The 22,604-nt window shown below is 38.3% G+C and overlaps 3 protein-coding genes and 1 long non-coding RNA gene across 5 annotated transcripts in view; 3 read left to right on the top strand and 1 right to left on the bottom strand.

The window, feature by feature from the left end:
• The window catches only part of doc2b (double C2-like domains, beta), a 228,462-nt gene extending 222,982 nt beyond the window's left edge, over nucleotides 1-5,480 (top strand). For both annotated transcript variants that reach the window (XM_079872550.1, XM_079872551.1), the window contains 3 exons: nucleotides 2,217-2,298; nucleotides 2,376-2,472; nucleotides 5,195-5,480. In XM_079872550.1, coding sequence (XP_079728676.1) covers nucleotides 2,217-2,298; nucleotides 2,376-2,472; nucleotides 5,195-5,331 — 316 coding nt within the window. In that variant the 3' untranslated portion in view covers nucleotides 5,332-5,480. The remainder of the gene's footprint in view (nucleotides 1-2,216; nucleotides 2,299-2,375; nucleotides 2,473-5,194) is intronic.
• A 954-nt stretch (nucleotides 5,481-6,434) lies between these two features.
• LOC307159290 (L-asparaginase) lies at nucleotides 6,435-12,870 on the bottom strand. Its single transcript, XM_079872553.1, has 7 exons — nucleotides 12,660-12,870; nucleotides 12,351-12,446; nucleotides 10,857-11,020; nucleotides 9,719-9,802; nucleotides 9,454-9,553; nucleotides 9,307-9,369; nucleotides 6,435-8,292 (listed from the first exon to the last, which is right to left on the bottom strand). The coding sequence occupies exons 1-7, from the start codon at nucleotides 12,858-12,860 to the stop codon at nucleotides 8,155-8,157; spliced, it is 846 nt and encodes a 281-aa protein (XP_079728679.1). The 5' UTR covers nucleotides 12,861-12,870; the 3' UTR covers nucleotides 6,435-8,154.
• Nucleotides 12,871-13,472: 602 nt separating this feature from the next.
• Nucleotides 13,473-17,541, top strand: LOC307159522. The gene is made up of 8 exons (XR_013821396.1): nucleotides 13,473-13,536; nucleotides 14,054-14,112; nucleotides 14,354-14,401; nucleotides 14,587-14,651; nucleotides 15,228-15,292; nucleotides 16,867-16,939; nucleotides 17,173-17,214; nucleotides 17,445-17,541. It is a non-coding gene; the product is annotated as an uncharacterized lncRNA (long non-coding RNA).
• Nucleotides 17,542-19,977: 2,436 nt separating this feature from the next.
• The window catches only part of castor2 (cytosolic arginine sensor for mTORC1 subunit 2), an 18,856-nt gene continuing 16,229 nt past the window's right edge, over nucleotides 19,978-22,604 (top strand). The window contains exon 1 of the mRNA XM_079872948.1: nucleotides 19,978-20,390. Within this exon, the coding sequence (XP_079729074.1) occupies nucleotides 20,278-20,390 (113 nt within the window). The 5' untranslated portion in view covers nucleotides 19,978-20,277. The remainder of the gene's footprint in view (nucleotides 20,391-22,604) is intronic.

The raw sequence follows: 22,604 nt of genomic DNA, 5'->3' as shown, positions 1-22,604 counted from the left end.
AGTGAAAACTTATGTTTTGTGGAACAGAAGATCCGTGCATATAAGAGTATGTAAATTACAGATATCAAAGGAAATCCTGTTGCTGGATTTAGTGATGCTAGTCGACTCAAATCTGTGGTATAACAATCAGACACAACGTTTTCATGCATTGAAGTCAGAATACATTAACGTTTTTCTAAAACTTACAAATAATGTGCAAGAGATTTTCCTTACCTAGATATACCACAGGACCCTGATGATTATTACGAGTTTAAAAATATAACCCTTCTCTCTAACCTTTTGTAAAGGTCTGTCACAGTTTAAAGTCGTGATAAAAGTTGGTTCTATCCATCGGTTGTTGGTTGATTTTGAGATGTGGGCGGTGCACTCAGAAACAAAGGCAGATTAATGTGAGCATGCAGAGGCTGAAGTGTTTAAGCGGACTGAGTTCTCGGAGAAGTCCAGCATACGTCACCAGGAGCCTGGTTTCTTTCCCGGAAGAAAACTCAAGACTACAATTGATGTGTTTCATGGAGTTCAGAAACAGTGTTTACTGATATAGAGAATAACTGCCTTTGGGGTGACTGTGCTTTGTAACTTTGCAGACCGTTTTCATGCTCAAACAGCAACATTACACACTAAAGAAAGTTGAAAATGTAAAAAAGCAAAATAGGACCCCTTAAAAAAATTGGGAAGTTAAAAAATAGTAAAACATTAAACCTGTGCACAGATGAATCATGCAAAATAAATGTAAAAAACGGTGAATTTTGATGATGTTGACTTTAAGGTGCTGATGTGTAACCAAAAGGTTGTAGGTTTGAATCCCACGAGTGAGCTTTTGAACAAGGCACTTAATGCCAAAAATCAATTTAGCATTAAGGCGCTGTGGATAAAAGTGTTTGCTAAATGATTGCAGACAATGTATATGTATGTGCACAGGTATGTTTGTAAGTAAATCTTTAGCACGTCTATTCATCCGTGCCAAACACAAGCATTTATGTCAACGGTTGATACCAGTGCAGTCACAAGCTTAGAATTCTGTCTTTGATATGGAGAAATGCAAATCTCTTTGTATTTTGAGGACTGGAATGTGTTGGTTTAAATGAAGCGATGATCTCTGCTTCGGCACACAGAAGGGATTTGAGCTCTCAACTCCCTCACTTCCTGAATCAAACCATTTATTGAGGGATTATAGCAGTCGGGCACTATGTTTTTGTTTCTTACATGTGCAACCATTGGTCAATTTCAACAGCTTGATTCTGTCTCTACAAAAGCTTTGAATACGAAATGATTCATTTGTTTCTGCTTGTGCAAATCTTGTGTATTTGTGTCATTATTTCGTCTCCGTCTGCTATTTTCGAATCATTATGTCGTTCCTGTTTTTTACCATCTAAGCACAAAGCAGTTTTTCCGGATTGATAGCAGTTGACGACGTTCGCCTTTTTGGGAAGGAAACAAGTTACTTTTTATTGAAAAGTAGGAGTGTTCGTTTTTATATAGAGAAAGAGAACTGCGGATTCATTTATTCAGAAGACAAGCTGAGATTGTTGACTATAGAGACAGCGTAACAGGAGCAAATGAGCTCCAGGAAAACTGTTAATAAGAGGAAAGCGACATTCACTTTTACCTTAAATGTCTACGGATATCTCTGTAATATCTTGAACAAGATTTATTTCAGTTTTTTACTCTTATTTAACAGATCCCTAGATGATAAAATAAATAAGAGGGGATTTCTATTATTGCTTTTACAATATAAGACACAGGCTGGGATTATTAGGCAGCCGAGTTCACGGCCTGAGTCTTCTTTACTCAGTCATCTGGTGGTCTTTGGTAAAGAGCAAGGGACCCTCATTAAGAAGACTCGCAGGGATAGAGCCAGAAAGAGGCATTTAATGACCTCGAAATGAAAGTGAATCTTTCATTTATTTAAGAAAGCTCCTAGAGCAAATGGTGGAAATATCCTGCAATGAACCTTGTGTATCCTTTCATGGCTTTTTAATTCAGATCTCCAAATTTTATATACAAGAGGTGCAATGCCCTCTGGTGGTCATATTGACTTGTTGCATATGACAACACCATTCTGCATGTTTTCACGTGTTTCAAATGTGTGCCAGTTTTACTGCCTGTGCATCAAGAGTAAAGTCTGTGCCAAATTAGTAGAAAGCCAACTTAACCCAAAGTGAAAGACATGATTACACTAAATGCTTCTTTCTTTCAATATCACCAATGTATTTCAGGTATCTCAAGCCAGATGAGAACAAAAAATCAAAGCACAAGACAACTGTCAAAAAGAAGACCCTCAACCCCGAATTCAACGAAGTAAGATTAACCTGACCAATGCCTGATTGTCTAATGCACAGTTGTTTATAATTGCTCATTCCATTCTTCTATGACAGGAGTTTTTCTATGAGATCAAGTACGCTGACCTCAGTAAAAAGACCCTGGAGGTGACCGTTTGGGACTATGACATCGGCAAATCCAACGATTTCATTGGTAGGACCCATTTACAGTACAAGTCTTGTTAAACTTACATTAATCTTTCATTTTTATTATGATATTAATTTTATGCTATATTTGTATTTTTTGTTTTCACGGTTTGTGGTGAATTGTATGTTACTGCCAAAACATATATAGTCCCAGGGCTCAGCAGGAAAGATTTTTTTCTGCTTGTCTGGTCAGGCCAGAAGTTTAATAATAATATAAATATAATAAAATATTATTTTTTCTTGATAGCTGAAAAGCACATAGCTTCATCTGTGTCAGCCAGCTAGTTCATTTTATCCACCTGACAAGTTGACAAGCTGAATTAGCAAGCAGATGTGTGCATGATCAAATAGGTGAATTCCAGACTGTTTTTGCACCCTTGAAGGGCACTTCAGGAATGGGACGCCATTTGTAGGGGCGTTCCGAATGAAAGTGATCGACCGAGGCCGGGCAAATTTGGTTAAGATGGTTGTCCTCCCCCAATTCCTTTAACTGTTCCAGCACATCCCGGTACTTATTTCTAAATCTTTTTTCGACAAGCTGGACAGTGCGATTATCAAAATTTCTGTGGGGCGGCAAACCCTCTACGATCCGCAAGGTGATACTACAGTCCCCTAAGTCTGAGGGGGGTCTGGCACTCCCTAACTTTAGACGATATTATTGGGCAGCTAACCTGCAAAAACTTTTATACTGGATGGACTGTGCCTCACTTCCTGTCTGGGTACATTTGGAGCAGCCGAGCTCACGCCTTCCACTGCGGTTAGCCCTCTGCTCCCAACTCCCTTTGCCTTCAACATCTGCGGGCACATGCCCAATTGTATCCCTCTCGCTTAAGATCTGGAGTCAGATCAAGAAAGGCTTAGGTTTACAGGGTGCCTCTGTCTTGACACCATTGCTCCAAAACCATGTCTTTACTCCCTCGAGATCAGATTTGGCTTTCAGGGCCTGGCACAGTAACGGCATCATCTGCGTTAAGGACCTATACAAGGATGGTATATCTGCTTCCTTCATAGAGCTCTCTTCTCTTTACAATTTGCCAAAATCATACCTCTTCCGCTTTTTTCAGATTAGAGACTTTGTTAAGAAGACGTTCCTCCACTTTCCAAACCCCCCCCCCCCCCCCCCCCCCCCCCCCACCCCACCCCACCCCACTAGGATCGACCTCTGCGTACCCTGGTGCCCTTTCAAAAGCTGCGTGGGAGGGCAACCTGAACATGACTATTACGGACGAACAGTGGGACTATGCTCAGGCTATGGTCCACTCTTCCTCCATATGTGTTCGTCATGGACTAATCCAATGCAAGATCCTTCATATAGTTCATTACACAAATGCAAAACTGTCTAAAATATACCCCACTGTCCGGGACACCTGTAACAGGTGCAATCAGTCCCCTGCCAACCATACTCATGTTTTGATCTTGCCCTAAATTGACAACTTTTTGGATGAACTTTTCTGACACCATGAGTAAAGCCTACGGGCACACTATCCATCCCGACCCTTTGTCAGCCATTTTTGGCATTTCCCCAGACACTGACCTCCCTGTTGCGCTGAGGTGGGCCCTGGCATTTACATCTTTGCTAGCTTGAAGACTGATTCTGTTCAATTGGAAGCTCTCCCGCCCCCCTACGCACGACCGTTGGATTAAAGAGGTGCTTGACAATCTGAGGATGGAGAAGCTCAGATCTTCTTTGAAAGGTTCTTCCTCAACATTTCTTGGGACCTGGAACCCTCTCCTGGGGCTGGTTGACTCCCTCACCCTGTCTCCTGATTTGGAGGATTGAACCCCTCCATGTCAGTATGTCATGTTTTTTTTTTTTTTTTTTTTTTAACCACCACTCCGTTTATTTAGTCTCTTTCCCCTTTTGCCTTCTTCCCTGCCCATCTCTACTTACTTTGTCTACCCTTTTTACTGTTTTAGTTTGTAAGTTGTGTGTTTGTTTTGGTGAATGTCTGTTGGTATGCATGGGTTTGTGTTTGTCCTCGTTTTTGGGCCTGTGTTGGGTTGGTTCGTGGGTGGGTAGGGGACCGGTGGCAGGTGACATTCTGATCCCACTGTACTGTGTTTATTTTGTTCACTGTATGATGTCACCTGTTGTTGTAAAAAATGCAAAAAAGTTGGGAAAAAAAGAAAGTGATCGACCGAATCCCTTCACGAAGGGCCCTTTAGAAGTCTGTTAGCGAAGCGAACATGCGACGGTAACTTCAAAGAAGTCTTTTTATCGCTCATGGTCATGTGAACCAGGGTGGCGAGTCTTTGGGATTCATTTTATGGCGGCAGAGTTCGAGTTAACAAATAAACAGGATAATTCAATTACACATATTTTTGTCATACATCAAAAGTAATTTTAAATAAGTTTGATAGGTAAGAAAGCTGTTGAACAGTAGATGTGTTGCGTAAATGCAACTGCCTGCAGGGTCCAAACAAGAGACGGCAAAGTTGAGAGCAGAGAGGGAACATATGCAAACACACCTACATATAAAGCATATTTTAAAAACTGTATTTATTAGACACACAAGTGCGCTGCTCCATCCACAGTCCCCACTTCATAGTGAGTAGGGCATAGGGAGGCGCACTTCTGTTTGGAAATCGGCCGTAGTGCGAAGTTTGTCAACTGGCTTGAAACTTTCTCCAGTAGGTTATCCTTATAGTTGAGGCCTGAGTCCCACGGGGAACTTCTGGCCTTTGGTTGTTTTTGGCTGTTTTAATGAACTCTTCCACCTTTTCTCCAGGTGGAGTCTCTTTAGGTATAAATGCCAACGGCGAGAGGCTAAAACACTGGTTTGACTGTCTGAAAAACAAGGACAAGAAAATCGAGCGCTGGCACACTTTAACCAATGAACTCCCTGGTTCAGGGTACAATGACTGAAAGGCTCCCTTTCAAGTGGTTGCAGAAGCCCCGTCCCATCCCATCCCTACATGATGTTGATGTGAAGCCCAGCAGCCTGTGATGGATAGATCAACACTCCAGCAGTCCACTGATTTAGAGATGGGTGCCCGTATCTGATCCCAACTAACACACCTGCTCTATCTCTTGTACTTGTCCTGGTGTTGAGCTTGCAGTCTGATTGTGTGGCTTGATGTGGCTTTTGGGCTTATATAAGGGTCTTTAATCAACCTGTGTTTGTACAACCTCATTGAAAATGGAGAGAGATTGTTCTCACAGCCAACAAGAGATCAGTTCCTGTCTTCAAATACTTAACCACACTCTACTGCTCTCTTTCTCCATTTTCTTGTCTATCTCTGAGGTTTTATGTGTATTCAAGAATGCTGTTTACAGATGTTGACTCTCAGTATATGTATTATTACGCGTATGCATCGTGGCAGCAAATGGGCTCTGAAAATACAATTTTCAAAACAAGGCAGAACTGCATATTGTTTACATCTTAGAATACAGTCTAAAACCTGTCTGAGGCCAGGGCATAAACTGTAGACTGATGATTGAGGAGATTATATTTGTCAGTGGAGGTTAAAATTCATACAATTTAAAAAGGTTTTTACTTTCCCCGTCTATTACAAAATGCTAGAATATTTTTGGTATTCGTTATATTTTTTTTAATTAAATTGAATAACCTCCTAGTTAGTCTACTCTGTGCCATTAAGAAATCACACAGCAGAGTTTCAGACAGAGCCCAAACCCTGTTTACACAGAGGAAACACAAAGGCACTATCCTAGAATTGAAGACCATGGATTATGGACAACTTTCATCCGGAGGTTTATACAACTCTTGCTTGACCATTAATTATTGATTTTCAGATGAAACACTGTGCCCAAGCCCAATCCATACACAACATCTCTTATTCTAAAGTCTGTAAATCAAAAATGGACTTGACAAACTTTTACAAGTTACTATTGTTTTGAGATTTATTAATAGCATGTTTATCTTATTCTTCCTTTGAGCATTTTAAAAATGATTCAATATATTTTTTTAAATGCCGTGTTAAAGTCATTTAACACGTTTCTTTTACTTTTGTGTATTTCATGAAGTTGTGTTATTTTGTGGCATTAAATTATAACCAGTGTATTATTTTAATGTATTGCATATTTAGCATGCCGTTGGTGGGTTTTGTAGATATTATATTACTGTATGTTTGACAAAATGTTTTTGGTTTTTTAATTACCAGTAGAATTATTATTATTATTTTTTTGTTTTTCTGTTTTTTTCATTTTAAGGGAAACTCTACATTGGAGATCAGACTTCTATAGGAGTTTGTTTCCGCCACAGAATAAAACATTTTAAAAGGTAATTCCGACTAATTCTGGAAAAAAAGTCTGAATTGTGAAATTAAGTCACAATTACCTTTTTTTATTTTGTATTCAGTGGCAGAAACAAGCTTCCATAGACTTCAGATGTTGGCCATTAGTTGGAACGCATTGAAACTCCTGTATACAGCCCTACGGTGTGTGTTCACCAACTGAGCAAACTTATCGCTCTCTGACGACGTTCATTGTGCAAGCCACTCCTGTGACATTTTTGTAATCTTTTTGCTTTTGTACACAAACTCTATGGCATAAAAATGCATGCAATGTTCTTGGGCTGTCATTAAAATAACTTTGCTTAATGTTTGATACTGCTGTTCTTCTCTGTAAAAAGACAGTTCCTGCTCTTGGATGCTACAAGAATGTCAGCCTTCCTTTTCAGACCGTTTTTGTACTTTTGAACGCTATCGCATTGCCCGTCAGGTTGCTCCATTGACTGGACATGTGACTGCATGTTACAAAAAATAAATCTTGTCTTGTTTTGATCATTTTTAACTCTCAGGCGATTGTTTGCATATTATAGTGGTTCTCTGATGAAGTCAATATATTTCTCCTCCTGGTTCACCTTAATCTTGCACCGAATGGCCGAATTATCGTGCCTTTTTTTTTCTAACCGTGTGTTTTTGCACCGCTCACTTTACAAAGATTCCTAGATTGATATTAGCTTTTAATATGGAAACAATATGATACATATGGCATAAGTTCTATTCTTGTCTGTGTTACACTGTTAAAACATTGTGTCTCTTGGAATATGCCTCTTAAAGACACACTATGGGTATCCTTGCACTGAGGTGGAGGATGCCCGTATAACTTCAGATTCTGGCATCTGGTAGTGCTAAACATTCAAACTAAAAAAAAAGAAACCGATTGGCTCTTTCTCCCTTACTGTACAACTTAAATATGTTTATTTAAACCACATTTATAAGATCTTTTTAACCCGTTGTGGGTTAGTCAACAACATATAGCGAAAATATCATATAAAGAGTATCAGTATAATGTCATTATCAAGTGCCGTCAGACACCAGAATCTGTATTTTACTTTCATTTTTTGTCCAACTTCAAAGTATTATATCTAGAGTGTGTTTTTTACTATGGCAAATAATATTTGCTATTTACTGGAAACCCATATCAAATAAACACCTGAAAATGAGTTCAACTCTTTTTGTCTTGGAGATTAATATCAAACTGGAAATAAACAGTGCTCTTGGAACTCGGTTTTAAAAAACTGAATATTGAATACAAATGATTAAGACAAAACTAATGTTAGGAATGTTTTATTGTTTCATTAACCTATTTTAGTTGCTCTAAAAACGTCTAAAACAAAAGTTCACATTACCTTTTTTTTTCCATCCTTTTATGAAACAATGCTTTTAAAAATTGGAATTAATGATCTGGAAGAACCAGTGACAATGAACTTTAACCTTTGAACCCTTAGACAAGTTCAGACAGCTGCTGTTCCTCTGTGGCCTGGTTGAGTGGATGGGCCTGATCACTCAACTGCTTCACAAAGTGTTGTAAGCCTAGTCTCTGAGCATCATCTACAGGCCTGTTGTTCAACCTGTCCCTTTGCTGTTATTTCAGAGAAGATTGAAGTGTCATTTTTAATAATTAAAATACGACGAGATACAGGGTGTGTTCACACTTGGCATGTTTGGTTCGATTAAAATGAACTTTTATCCCAGAACACATCATTGTTTTGGATGTTCTGTAAAGTTCCATCAAGAAATATATGTAATAAAAGTCAACCAATCAGGTTGTGAACATATTCCTATGCCTTTGGGTTCAGTATCTTTAGGTTTCAAAATTTAAAATGCTAATGTGAACACTAAGCGGACCAGGACTAAATTATTTTTTTTGGAGGGGGGTCCAGACCAAACATACCGAGTGAACTGAACTACAAGTGTGAACACACCCGGAGTGATGCTTTTGTATCCTAACAGTACCGAGAGTGAAAAGTTTGGACACATCTGGCTTTCTCATGAACTTAAAAACCTTGAAAACAGTGTGCAGAGATGATAAGCCACAGGATGGCAACTTTACAGTCTGTAAAATATAAGATTGTTCTGAAAATTTTGGGCGATACCTATACCGATAATTCTTTATATGTGAAAGCCGATAACCCATCATCTAAATCCAACTTTATATATCATTTTTGAGAGCCTGATTTCAAAAACAAAAGTCTCAACATTAAAATGTCCCAAGCACACAATTATAATGTCCTCATTATAATTTAATGTAGCCTATATGACAGACTCGTGCTGCACTTAACCGTATTTTCCTTTTTGAAGTGATTTCAAGCAATTAAAAACCACCATGGCGAACAGTGCGCATCTGAAATGTCTCAACGGAAGGAAATAATCCATTATTTACCAACTTTAATATATCTGCCAAATTTTCTTTTGGGCCGATAACATTAAAAATGAACATATATCGGCCGATACCGATATGGTGGCTGATATGTCATGCATCCCTACTTAGTATAGGTACTATATATCCTTACTTGCATAGCAATAATGAAAAAAATAAGGTGTATCCAAACTCTTGCCAGATAAACAATTGATTCTAAATCCTTTGTGTCCATACCTCAAGATTGGATCCATTGCTGATACAGAACTGCACCATTTCAGGTTGATATGTGCACACCGCCTAATAAAGCAAATGAAGGAAGATGAGCCGAGCTTAAATGCTCCTCATAGGACCATTTACTTAACATTTCTGAGAAACCCTCACCACATGTAAGGGAGTTCGACCGTGAACATCAGAAACATTCAAACTGACTCCAGCCTCCTTCAACGCCTCCATCTGTTCTGTGTCTCCAAGGGATGCAAGACTGAAAAGCACAATCCACATTCAAGCACAATCCAAATCCATATAAGACTACAATTATTGCTATATAGTTAAGATATAACATATTCGGCACGTCAGACTGATACCTTTTATCAAGTGCCCTCTTTTATAAAATGTACCTTTGTATAAAAACATAAATCCCACTCACCAGCACATCTCAGCCCCAAGTTCCTCTGAGGATTTTTCCAAAACTGCCCCTGCAGAAACTAACAGCTTCACCACCACCAGACTCCTGTTGATTTAAAAGGTGAATCAGTAAATGTGCGTATGCAACAGGGTATGGAAATTAATGTGGCCTGTTAGGATTAAAGAGAAATTTGATGATGAATAAAAAGTGTCAACTGCAGCATAACATTTAGATCCGCACACGTTCCATCAGTTTTTTTTTTTTTTTTTTTTTTTTGCTGCATTATACATAAATTTTTTTTTAAAAAAACATGTTTCTGTATAGCTTATGAATGCAATGGCAAATCAGAGTTTAGATTAGTCACAGCTGAATTCTGCACTCTTGGGTATTCTCTCATCTTAAACAACCAAGTGCAGATCCTATGCATGTAAGAGATTCATTTTGTAGTGTAGACAGCTTCACTAATTGTAACGAGAGTTTTTGAGAGAGTGCTTAAACGCATGCTGGACTGCTTCAGTGTTTTTTGCTCGCTTTCTCTGTATTTAATTTATTCCCAGACCCAGTTTGAATAAATGTTTTTTTTTTCAAGCTACTAAAATAACCAATATGAAGCCTCGATTTTCTAAAGCATAAAAAGCAATAAACCAATCATAAACAGTTTTGTCTGTGTAGCTAGAATATGATGTGCCATTTCCACAAACATTGTAATGTAATCATTACAATATCAAGAGCAATAATAAACAATAATGATTTTATCATAAAATTGAAGTGTAATGAGTTCCTGTTAAATGTTATAATTTACATAGACTGTTTTATATAGGCAATTGCAGTGTAAATACATGAGCAGCATTAAACAGTCTGTCTAAATAAACATGCCATATCTTTGTGGTGTAAAGATGGCTTCTGTTGATGTTGATAAAATCTTATTGTTATAGTATTCTGAGTGATTTAAGTAATTGGCTAAACTCAAGTGTCTGACATAAAAGACAACACAGATGCAGTTAATGAAGTAATTATAAAAAATTGCCTGTGCAGAGGTAAAAAAATACCCCTGGAAATCAATTACAGGGGGCAAATATTGCTCCTTAATGGAAAAGATCATTTTTGACCCTGGGTTGAAATGTATATCCAGTAAGAAGCACACAAATGTGACAAGTACTTGGCGTGTATGGCATCTTGAAGGGGAGTTACTCCATCACGGTCAATGGCATTCACGTCTGCTCCCTGCTGCAGCAAGAAGCGAACAGTGCCTTCATAGCCCTCTCCTGCTGCCACGTGTAAAGGTGTCCGGCCTCGCTCATCGCCACGTGAGACATCAGCACCCTATAACCATAAGGGTAGGCAACAATACACATTTGGGGTAGGTGACTGTACAACTATTTAAAAATGAGTCTTCGTCTATTTCTACAAGCACTGTAAACGTTCCCCTTTGTGAGCTTTGGTTAGAGCCTGCATGAAGAGGTTCTCGAGACTCCAGAGAGACGCCAGCAGCTTTAAATACCTGTTTGCTGCTCGACAGTGGCTTTTTATAGGGATAACTGCCCTCTTAGTACAATTCATTTGTTTGACAGTGATAGCTATGACTTGCTTGAGAGTGTGGAACAGCCTCTTTAAGTTGGTTTTCCATTTACCCAAGTAGATCTGGCAAAATATTGAACGAACCTGTCTGAGATTGATGCCATTTATCTAAAAACGTATGAGAAATAAAACAAACACTTTCTTCTTTTCTTTTTTTTTATTGAAAAACTAAATTGTCACTTGCATAACTTGTAATAGAGTGACTTTATCTTGATATACTGTATATAACCTACCCGGTCAAAAAAAAAAAAGTCGCTGTTCGGATTTAAAGTGCATCACAACATTTGTTTCCATGAAGATGTGCATCAGTTTTTGGGGAATAACTTGTATTGACAATCCAAGAGTCCAGGATTTTTCCAGGAATTTAAGGTCTGGACTCAGAGGAGCCAATTCATGTGTGAAAATGATTCTTCATGCTCCCTCCAAACCATTCTTTTACTATTTGAGCCTGATGAATCTTGATGTTGTCATCCTGGAATATGGTCATGACGTGTCTTCCTACATGGTTAAGAAATGAAAAGCTACACACTCCATCAATTAGGGTTAGAAGAACTGTTGTCAAACATATAACATGCTAGAAACATCATAATCACTGCAATAATGACCCAATCAGACTATTTGCCTATTTAAATCCAAACAGTGACTTTTTGTTTTTGTTTTTGTTTTGGCCGGGAAGTGTAGTGGCCAAAAGTGATGTCCAGCCTGGGAAAATTGTCATCTTCAGCTTTATTCAAATATTATTACAAATTTTAAGACTGACATTCTTAGTATGGAGATTAGACCTAAACTTGTTAATATTTGTTCATTTCTCACCTTGAAGACACTCTGCAATCTCCCTCTATACTGCTAATACAAATAAGTATAAAAAAAGAAGATATATTTGGTCTTATTTGTAGTGATAATACTGAAGATGCAGATTATCACAGCTTCATTTGGGAACATCTGATCTGGTTTAAAACGGAACTAACACTAAAGTGAAATATGAGAGAAACTTACCAAGAAAAGAGCAAATATATACAGACGTGAGTGAGTTACGTTACAACTGTTGATATTTCCACAGTAACGTTAACGTTACCTCTCTCAGATGTTCCTCCAGGCCGAGGTAATCCTCTTCTACAGCGGAAGAGTTCAATAGATTAGGGGTAAGAGCAAGCTGGCACATTTTCATCTCCTAGGTAAAAGAACGCAATCAGAGAATTTTATAAAGAAAGCTTTTATTGTACAAACGGCTAACGTTATGTCACCATGCATCTAGTATTTCTAACCCTGACTTGATAGCAACTTAATTATTAAATTCAGCATACTAGCTAGCTCTCTTGTTCAATAACGAACAAATTAGTTTAGTTCGTTTTAACTAGCTAGTAACGTTAGTAGTAACACTAACCGTCCTGATGTTTTCGGTCCCTAGCCAGCCGAGGCGAAGAGAAGTTGCTATTGCAGACCAATATCTATAAACATCAGCAGAGATATTTTTCCTTGAAAAACAAGCCCCCATGATAAAAAAGAAAATATGCCTATCACAGTTTAAATGGTCAAGCGTAACGTTACTTTGATATAACTCGCGTGAATATAATGGCGCTAACATTAGTGAGTGAGGTCACGTGACGTGCTTTTGCCGCTTTTCCCAAACTAAACTATTATTATTAATAATAATAATGTCGTTGTTGCTTTGGTACTATTGCAATGTTTAGGTGTGGATGATATCTAGCTCTTTATCTGTTCCATTATTATAAAAAAAATAATGGAAAAATTATCTGTTTTTTCAAAAGCCCTGATTGATCGATCAATCGATATGGTTTTACTTTCTTTTTATAGCAACAAAGAACCGTATACGATAAATATGTTAGTATTTTTTCTTGTGTTTGTGGATTTTATAATAATAAATAATAAATATATATATATTTTAAATTAAATAATAATGATGATTATTATTTTCATCATAATAATACATACAAAATGATTCACCTTGAATAAAATAAGATGGCATTTTTTCTGTTAAATTCACTTTTAGCTAGATGCCCTGTAAATTTAACCTATTTTACTTTTTTATTTAAACAGTATTTTTCACAAATACTCCATAGTCCAGTTATTTCTAGATACGTTTGTCGGTTTTAATCGTTGCCACAGAAACGCAGAGCCGTAAAATGTCGTAAAGTTAGCAACTGCAGTATAAAAAAGACGTTCTTCTTCCGTTTCCTTCCTTCCTCCTCTGATTCAGCTGGCTTGAGAGCGTGTGTGTGAAGACGTCTGACTTAAACTAGGTAATTTGTTGCTACTTCAGAGTTTCATTGATCAAGGTTGTTTTCTGTTATGTTTAATTTGTTTCCTTTGAATAAGTTTAAGGCAGGGACTTGTTTTTTACGTTCTAGCGAATCGTTTTCTGCACCACGTGGTTGAATAGTCCTGTAGATTCCTGAGACTAAATCATCCTCAATAGATCAATACAGTGAGCTAGAAAGTTCATTTTAGCTTTCATAAAATTACCTTTGTAGTCAAATGCTATGCTGATCTATTGTGGGTGATTTGGTCCTTGTGGGGAACACGTTTGTAAAAATTGAGCAGATCTCTTAAGTTGCCCAGCAGAAAATCACAAGTGGAGTTTCTCAAATAGACAAATTCCTCGATCTGCCTGGCTAGAAAAACACCAGGTTTGCTTTCATCACTGTTGAACCGTTGCAATGATGACAATGAGGCCTGGGATATCCTGACATGTCGTCATTGCAACGGCTGTAATTTGGGAGTGAATGAAGACCTTTTTTTTCCCCCTTCCCCCTCCAGGTGGTTCTTAACTCTCTCCATGCGGTTTGAAGCCTATTGTACCCTACATATGCAGTATGGTAAGTGTTTTCGGTTGCTTTGCTTAGAAAGTAACTTAAGTGCACAGAACTAGTCACAGTCTAGTCCTAGTGGGCTTAGGAACTAGTGCAGTGCAAAAAATACAATTCCCTTCTCTTGCAACCCGCTGTTGTGCTCTCCAAATAACAGTGTTACTTTTGAGAAGAGACATGTTTAGCATGGGCAATCTTTTACCTGTTTTTATTGTTCACACATAATTTCAAAACTGCCATGTACTTGCAGGTTTTGGGTGACCCTTAACGGCCCTCCTGTGAGCAGACGGGTCAGTAGGTAAGAATTTTATTGGGATAATGATGAATTTAACAATGAGTTTGTTAATGATGATTGCCTTTAATGTTCAACTGCTCTTATAAACCATGAAAGAGGATGTGCTTTTCTGAACAGTCAAACTCTCCTTGAGTGTGCTTAAAATGTACATGTGCTATGCTTTTCTTATGTTTCCATTTATTTTTCAGGCTCCAGAACACAATGTTGCCTTATCAAAAAATGCTTTTTGTTCCTGAGGAATCTTATTCAAATGGTAAATGTCACTACACGTTAGCACTTTTTTCAATTGTTGTAAAAGTATCTGCTAAGCCTGTCACAATTATAAATTGGCACTTGCAAGTCCTTATTTTTTCTTGGAATCGAATGTAATATAATAATGAAACTTGTAATAAAATAGGCTGATATGAATTAACTTAATGTTGTGAAAATATTTATAGTTATTTATATCATATAGCTTCAATATTTCCCTTATTTGGATGGCAAAACCTGATTTAAAATTTAAACTGCACACATTTATGGGTTATCTAATTGCAATTAGACTAAATGATCAGATTAATTGCGACAGGCCTAGTATTTGTTAATTTTATCTGTAATGGATTTTGGAAAAAGTTGTTTGAATGAGGTCTATCCCGACTGGCCCCTCTCAGTAGAGCTTAGTCGTTGGAAATACCTCAGAGATCAAGTCTGTAGTATCGCTTTACCCATGTTGCTAATATCATTAGCTTTGTGGGAAAACACTGCAGTACATTTCAATTAGCTTAAAGGATGTACCTTCGCTTGTCAGACACAGTGAAGAGCAACATCTCATCTGTGAACTTCTGCTCCGTAGGTGCGATCTGAAGGATGTCCACTAGGAGGCGCACCAGCCCTTTGGTGATTGGAGGTGTGTTAGAGGTATGTAATGTTCAATTGGCTTATTCTGAACAACACTAGCCTGCACTGTTGGTATCTGCATCCAGTTGTATGTCTGACTGAAATGTTCAAATGCCAGTGCTAGAGAACCTCGACACCTGCTCTTGATGGACCTTATGTGTTTGTTGTTTGGTCCTGGCAGTGGTCGAGACAAGACCTCATTATGAAGGTTATTTTTCCTATATGGTGTTAAATCTGACATTTGGCAGAGTAGTATATAGAATGTAGACCGAATGACTTTCTATATTGCCCAACTTTGCAATAACGCCTACTGTTTGCATTGCTAATTTAAAAACTGGTTAGTATATAGTGTATTCCTAGAGGTAGTATTGTTCCGAACTTGGCTTCCAATCACGTTTTCTAGCAGTAGGTCTAGTGAAGACGAGCTCAGCAGGACCTGTGACATTCAATCCAAATCTTCCATTTGTTTATGATTGCAGTAGGGCTGTGTGAGGGGGAAAGTAACTGGTTTAAAATTTTTTTTAAAAAGCTCATGGTTTGCTGTGTAGGGCTGCACATTTTGACCAAAAATTCTACTTTTTATATCAGTTACCGTTTTCTATTCATGTTTTTGATCATTGTTGCTAAACTATTAATCAAAACAAGAAATATTCTTTTTGTAAATGTCTCTAATATAAACCAATATTAGATGTTATGCTTGGACTGAATAGGTGTTCTTTATTAAACTCATAAACGAATTCTGGGAATACTGGAATCTAAACGACAAAGAAATGCCACAATTTATCAAGACCTCGAAGCAGATAGGAGGGAGAAACGCCCAAGACGCCTCATTACCTGGCTGTTCCTGGGGCTTTCCTTGCCTTACACACCTACATCTTCAATTAAAAATAATGGCTAGTGCGGTGGCTGCAATTTATACAAACCTACCAACATCCATTGCCATGATTTTTGGAATGATTTATTGCCAGAGGAGAAAATTACACTTGTTGCATAACCGGTTAATGGAAACACCGTCACTTTGCAATAGATTATCGACATTTAGAAAATATCCCAAAAGTTGTGCGCAAATCTGTAATGGAAAACCAGGCTACTGTAGTTGTAGTGGAGACTGGAAGAGTTTAATTCGTGTTCGTGTCAAAGTCTTTTTAGCTCTGCAAATCCACTTTGTATACACTGCAAAAGGAAGACTCGTGCTGGTATTGATACCAAAAAACGGACGCCAACGTTGCTGTTTCGTTTCTGACACGTGCTGTAAGCTCTAGACCAATCAGAACAGATTGGGCCGTCTGACCAATCAGAGCAGACTAGGTTTACGGAAAGGAAGGTTTTAGACTAAATCCTTTATGGAACCATTTCAGACTCTGTACTAGACAGAAGAAAAACCCTGTACATTTCTCATAACATGTAATGCATGCAGTGTGGAATGAGTGTCAGTGGTGTGCAGTCAATTCTCCCATATGCCCAACACTCATCCAAGACGCTCTCCGGGGAGGATATCGGCATACTGCGACCTGCCCTTTTTAGAAGCCTTGTTACATTGTTTCAATAGCTCAGCGTGTCTTGATAATCCTGTCTTGTTTGTGCTGTGCCCACAGGTCTCATATGGTGAGATTGAAGAGTAAATGCTGGCAGGGCGTTGTTCTTCCACACAGTGCTGTAAAATGAAAAGTAAGGCTTCTGTCTTTTGGTCTTGAACATTCCCAGTTGCATGAACGTGATGTATTTGGTCATATTACCAAGGCTTTTAGGATATGTGGTTCCTGACTTGCTGTGGACGTGACCAAAAATTAAAACCCATCCTAATGAGTCACTTTCAGATTTATTAGGAACATTTCCTTAAATGCACTTGAACTCTAAATGCTAGGTTGTACAGGTTTGTTTAATTGTTTCTTCTATATCAGGTTTGGACTTGGAGTGAAGGGTTTCCCAGCCAGACTTGCGAGGTGAGTGCCATTTCACATCTTTGGATCACTTTCAAAGGGGGTCAGCCACTTCTCCTCACTGGCGATCCTCAACGCCGTGATCCCACAGCAGTGCCCTATGAGATGTTTTGCAGGGTTTTTTGCTAAATAAAATGCCTGTGGTCTTTAGGGCAACACCTCATATACTTCATCAGTGGCATATTGAATTAGCTCTGATTATGAATGTAATTGCCCTTTGTCTTTAACAACAGTTGGTGCTGATGAGATCATACTGCGTGGGAAACTAAACCTTCCTCTGCTTTGGAGTTTTGTGGAAATGTAGTTTTCAATAAATGAAGTTTAAAATCTATCTGTTGTATGCATGTTTTTTTTCCTTAAGTGTTTTTGTCGAAGGGTGTAGAATTGGAACGGTGTAAAATCCCAAAAATACTCTGGGCATGTAATTCAGCAGTTAAATGATTACTTTTCATGCATAACAGGCCTTTTGTAGCATTAAAACATCCTGCGAGCTTAAAACGTCGTCCTCGTAAACAAAGTATTTAACTTGTTTGGATATTGTATAATTCTGTTTGTTTGAAGCATTTGACTGCAAATTAAGTTTAAATGAGGCAGTGGAAGTTCACGCGAGATAAAGTGGCCAACTGTACAGGATCTGACGGCTACATTGCAAGTAAACAATTTCATAATGCTTTTAAGTTTTACATTTCTAAATGCATGCAATAATGGGGGTGTTGATGTTTTCCTAATCAATGATGTTGGCCATTCATAAGTGGACGTTTAATGACAAGCCTTAAAAGGAGCCGCCCTTTAAAACGGATCATTTCAGACGGGCCAAAATGAGGGGTTGAAAACAGTTTTTCTGCATATGCATTTGTTTTTTGTGCAAAACTTTAACGAGTAAACCTCAGGGAACATTAAAATTAAGAGAAAACCATGTCATGACCCTAACTCTTGCAGTTAAGAGTTTGGTTCTCAGGCCTTCATGTGGGTCATGAGGTTCAGATTAAAAGATTCTCTGCAGAACGCAGCTTTTAGTGCTCCACTTCTGCTTTGACAAGCTGCCTTTGAGTGTAACTAAGCCTTTATTTGTGAGAGCTTGAATGTTCTGTTGGCGACCTTTGGGGAATGTTTTAAAGCGTAGTTTTCAGCCGAGCATTTCTTCATAAGGTGTCTAGTCGGGAGTGATAAGTCTAAACTTGCTTGGCCTGAACAATGGCAATTAAGCATTTTATTTGTTTTTATCTCTTGAGTTAATTTCCACTTGCACTTAAGGTTTCATGAAGCCTTTTCATGGATTTAAAGAAACCAAATACAAACTTTTGCTTTAAAAGGTGTAAAACTGATCCTTGTGTTGAGACATAAATGTAATCTGATGTGAAGGTACTTCAACTTTTTTGTTTTTAAACTGTTGGTCAATCTAAGTTTTCAACAAACATTTGCACTGCTGGCCAAACACAAATTTCTTGTTTGTAAAGCTAAAGATTCTCCATTTAAAAATCTTAATTTGGTATTTTTAGTGTCTTATAACTTTAACTGGAACAAAGCATGTTGGTCCTTGAAAGACTGTCAGAGTTAAAACTGTGGTTTTTAATTTAAGTGCAAACATACCTGATATTTAAATGCAAAACCATCCATCGCCTGTGTGAAGCCTGAAGCTTACCGTAAGCTCTGTGTTTAGAGTGTTAATGCTGAAAGAAACCGCATCTGAAGAGGAGTTGTGTCCTTTGAACTGAACAATGCCTGTCCCTGTGAGAGATCAGAGTGTCCCAGGGATCTTATCACAGCTGCACACAAAGAATGCTTGTTGTTTTATGACGCTCTGCAGCACCGGCCCTGGTTACCAATAGTCAGCACTTGTGAATTATTAAACTTCTGCCTTCGTTTCTTTGATGACGCACTCTGGCCAGGAATTGCTAAATGAATGGGTGTCGTGATCTATGTTTATTACATGCATATGATATGGTTGTTCTAAATTACTTGATGCATTGTCATGTTTTTTTTTTTCTTGTTCATGTTTTACAACTCCACCTGGGGAAAGTTACTTTAATTGGCTACATACATGTGTCTAGTTTCATGTGTCATCTTTAATCTTGAAAAGGAACCAAAGTTCCACCCATTGTCTTTTTTTTTCCGTATAGATAAAGGCAGAACAGTTTGATATTGATTGAAAAGCCTCCATCACATTACACAATGATTTGCAGTATTTTGTTTAGGCTCAAGAAAAGGTCACATACTAGGGTTTGGGAGAACGTGACAGCGGTTAAATTGTCTCATTCCTTTAATTTAGGAAACTGGACCAAGTGATTTTAAAACTTTTTTTTACCTCACTAAAAGTACATTTTCTTCATGGTGGGTAAGATTTTCTAAATGTATATCAAACAAGCATTGTCCCAAGCCCTGTGATGAAGGGGGTATTAAGGTCCTCTATGGTATGACCTCATTGGGCTTGATGGAGCAAGTGCCCATCAATAAAAATGTTGTCCTGGGCCTCATAAATGTGAGCTGTGTAACATAGCTAATAGGCCTACATCTTGTCATTTCAGTTAAATAAAGACATTACTATGGGCAAATATTTTGAGTTTGAAAAACTTAACTAATTGTTTTTCTATTAAAAACAAAAACAAATGACATGGCATTTTATGACTACATTTCAAAGCGACAATGTGCATCGATGAACTTCGTAGCGCTGAACTACATATCCCAACATGCACTTCTTGTACAATTCGTCCCGCCCACTTTTTTGACTGACAGGTTGTTTGTTTCACTGTTACCAGCTGCTGGCCCATTCCAATCCTTGTCGGAGTGGAAACACGGGGGCCGACAGTCCTCTTTTTTTCTCCCTTCCCGTTTACCTCGTTGTGCTTTCTTTTATTTCACCCCGCTTTACTCTCTTTCTCTCTTTTCCTCGGCAGATAACTTTTCCTTTTCTCTCCCCTCCTTTCCGCTCCGTTTGAAGGTTTTAAAGCCCTGTCCATAAGCTCTACTTATTTATTTATTTATTCTTTTTCTTTTTTTTTTTTATCAAAACGCAATAGGCAGTTATATATATGTTTTAGATGTACCACAAATGAGAAGACGCAAAAGATGGAGCTGCACATTTTAGAGCACAGTTTAAAAGTAGCAAGTATAGCGAAAGAGGGAATCCAGATTTGCACTCACGGATTAATCAAACTAGCTTTTCTGCCATCTAAAACAAGGTAAGTAGCTTCACGAATCAAGTTTGCGTTGTGTTAAACCTGTGTTCGCTGTCCGTTAAATATCTTTCTTGAAGATTCTGACGCGGAATTACATTAGCTTACCGCTACGCACCTCTTTAGCCAGATGCAGTTCCAGCACTTTACGGTGCAAATCCAAATGTATATTTGCTGCGTTTAAGAAGCGCGTGACCGTGATGAAGTGAGCGATCATGGGTGTTTTGTTAAGCAGTTATGATTGTCTGTGCTGTTGCTTAAGTTCATTCGACGGAAGAGGGGTGTGTGTACGTGATCGGGGTTGTTTTTCTTCTTGGGCAGCGGTATAAATATACGGAGGGGGATGTGGCTTTAAATCTCCCCGTCTGTGATGCTCAATGCACGATCACGTATTCAGCAGCATCACTTGATACAGCTGAAAGGGGGGATCCTGATGACTTGATGTGAAGCTTGTCCTTTCAGTACTTTAATCAAATACTGACCTGTTTTGATCAATAGATATCCGCCTGACTAGACTCAGAGCCGCTGGTGGAAACCTGTAAACAACTGGAAGAGGAGGGAAAAGTTGTGGCCTGAACATGATTTGCATGAATTTGGTGCATTGCTTTGCTACTGTATTTTTTTTTTTAACACATTTTGTGTGTGTTTTTTTTAGTAATACACAATCATTGCTGTTGGTAACGTTCTGCAGTTGCCTTGTATCTCATCCTGATGCCCTCTCAGATGATGAGAGACCATCTATTCATAGAGTCTCAATGGCCCCTTGCTGTGTTTGCGTAAGCAGAGTGTGTGAGCACATCTCCAGTCCGGCTCCGGAGTCTGAACCTCAGCGAGAAACATCCTGCTCGGTCATTTAGAGCTGTGGACACAAACTCAGGCCTTTGGCTAGAGTTAAAGTGGTTAGTAAGACGAGAGTAGGTTGTTTTCATGTCTCATGAGTTTCTGTCTTGGCTTAGATCAGGGGCCTAATTCCCCTCAGGCCTTTTTTATTTTGCATGTTTATTTGCTCTAGCGTTCGGAAATCTCCTTTTCCAGGGCCGTAGATGCTTTATTGGTTCAATGGTTCTTAAAGAGTTAGGCTAGTTCACCCAAAAATTCTGTCATTAATTACTCGCCCTCATGTCGTTCCAAACCCTCAAGACTTTCATCTTCGGAAAACAAATGAAGATCTTTTTGATGAACTCGGAGGGCTTTCTGTCCCTCCATTGACAGTCTACGCAACTACCACTTTGACGCTTTAAAAAGATCGTAAAACTAATACATATGAATTGAGCGGTTTAGTCCGAGTTTTCCGGAGAGACTCGATGGCTTTATATGATGAACATATTTAATTCAGCGAACATAAACAGAAGCTCAACCGAACCTGCTTGATGCATGAGAACAAAGCTCATTGGTTCTTACAGAAGCTCAAACGTGCTGCGTAACACAGAGAATGAACCTCATTGGTTCTCGCACTTCAAGCAAACATGCTTGAGCTTTCGTTTACCACACCTGATGTGTGCGTTGATGTATGCGTGTATGTGAATAAAAGCCTACATTTTTGGGTGAACTATCCCTTTAATGGCTGTAATGTTCGGCATACTTGTTTTGAAAAAGTATCACTGCATTCAAGAGACTGCAATTAAGCAAAATCAGACAAGTAAGCTTGCTATAGTATTGACGATATTAAAAAAAAACATTGGTTGACGGCTATTAGTCTGACGTTTTCGAGTAGAAAACTTTTCTTTGGAGCTCAAAGATGTTTTGTCATGACTCAGAGCCTGGAACAATAATGATGACATCACCTGTGATCCAAAGGAAAAATACTGAAAGTAATGTCTATGCAAAAACATTCAAGGTCTGCAGGGTTATTAATTTGTGAATTGAAGGTTGTTCACAGTAAAAAGCTTTGCAGCTGGGCTGTTTTTAACATTCAGGTTCTGTTTGCAGTGGCACATTACTCCTTGTGGTTTGCATCTGGCTTTGAACAACGTTTCTCCAGGGTTTTCTTTTGTATTCAGTGCTGTATGTTTTGTCCATCAGACCATGAAATCCATTTTAAGAGCTTTTTTTTTTTTTTTTTGGATCCAAATGCAATTTCATGTGGAAGTAGCATTTTTGATACAGCTATTTTTTCTTATTTTGAATCTTTAAATTGATTCTGACTTGGCACACATCTTAATGCTTTACACTTGTTTTTCTGTCGCAGTGGCACAGCTTGAATCATCTTATTTAGTAGCT

The sequence above is a fragment of the Squalius cephalus genome (genome assembly GCF_949319135.1).
Source record: "Squalius cephalus genome assembly, chromosome: 5".
Taxonomy (NCBI): domain Eukaryota; kingdom Metazoa; phylum Chordata; class Actinopteri; order Cypriniformes; family Leuciscidae; genus Squalius; species Squalius cephalus.
This window is presented reverse-complemented; position numbering and strand designations above follow the sequence as displayed.

Bases quoted from the DNA above. Each gene is read 5' to 3' on its own strand.
- LOC307159290 (XM_079872553.1), bottom strand. From the start codon at position 12,860: ATGTTAGCGCCATTATATTCACGCGAGTTATATCAAAGTAACGTTACG. The intron at 12,447-12,659 runs GTTAGTGTTACT...TCTTTTACCTAG, and splicing joins GGACCGAAAACATCAGGACG to GAGATGAAAATGTGCCAGCT. The intron at 9,554-9,718 runs GTGAGTGGGATT...TGTGCTTTTCAG, and splicing joins CTTGGGGCTGAGATGTGCTG to TCTTGCATCCCTTGGAGACA.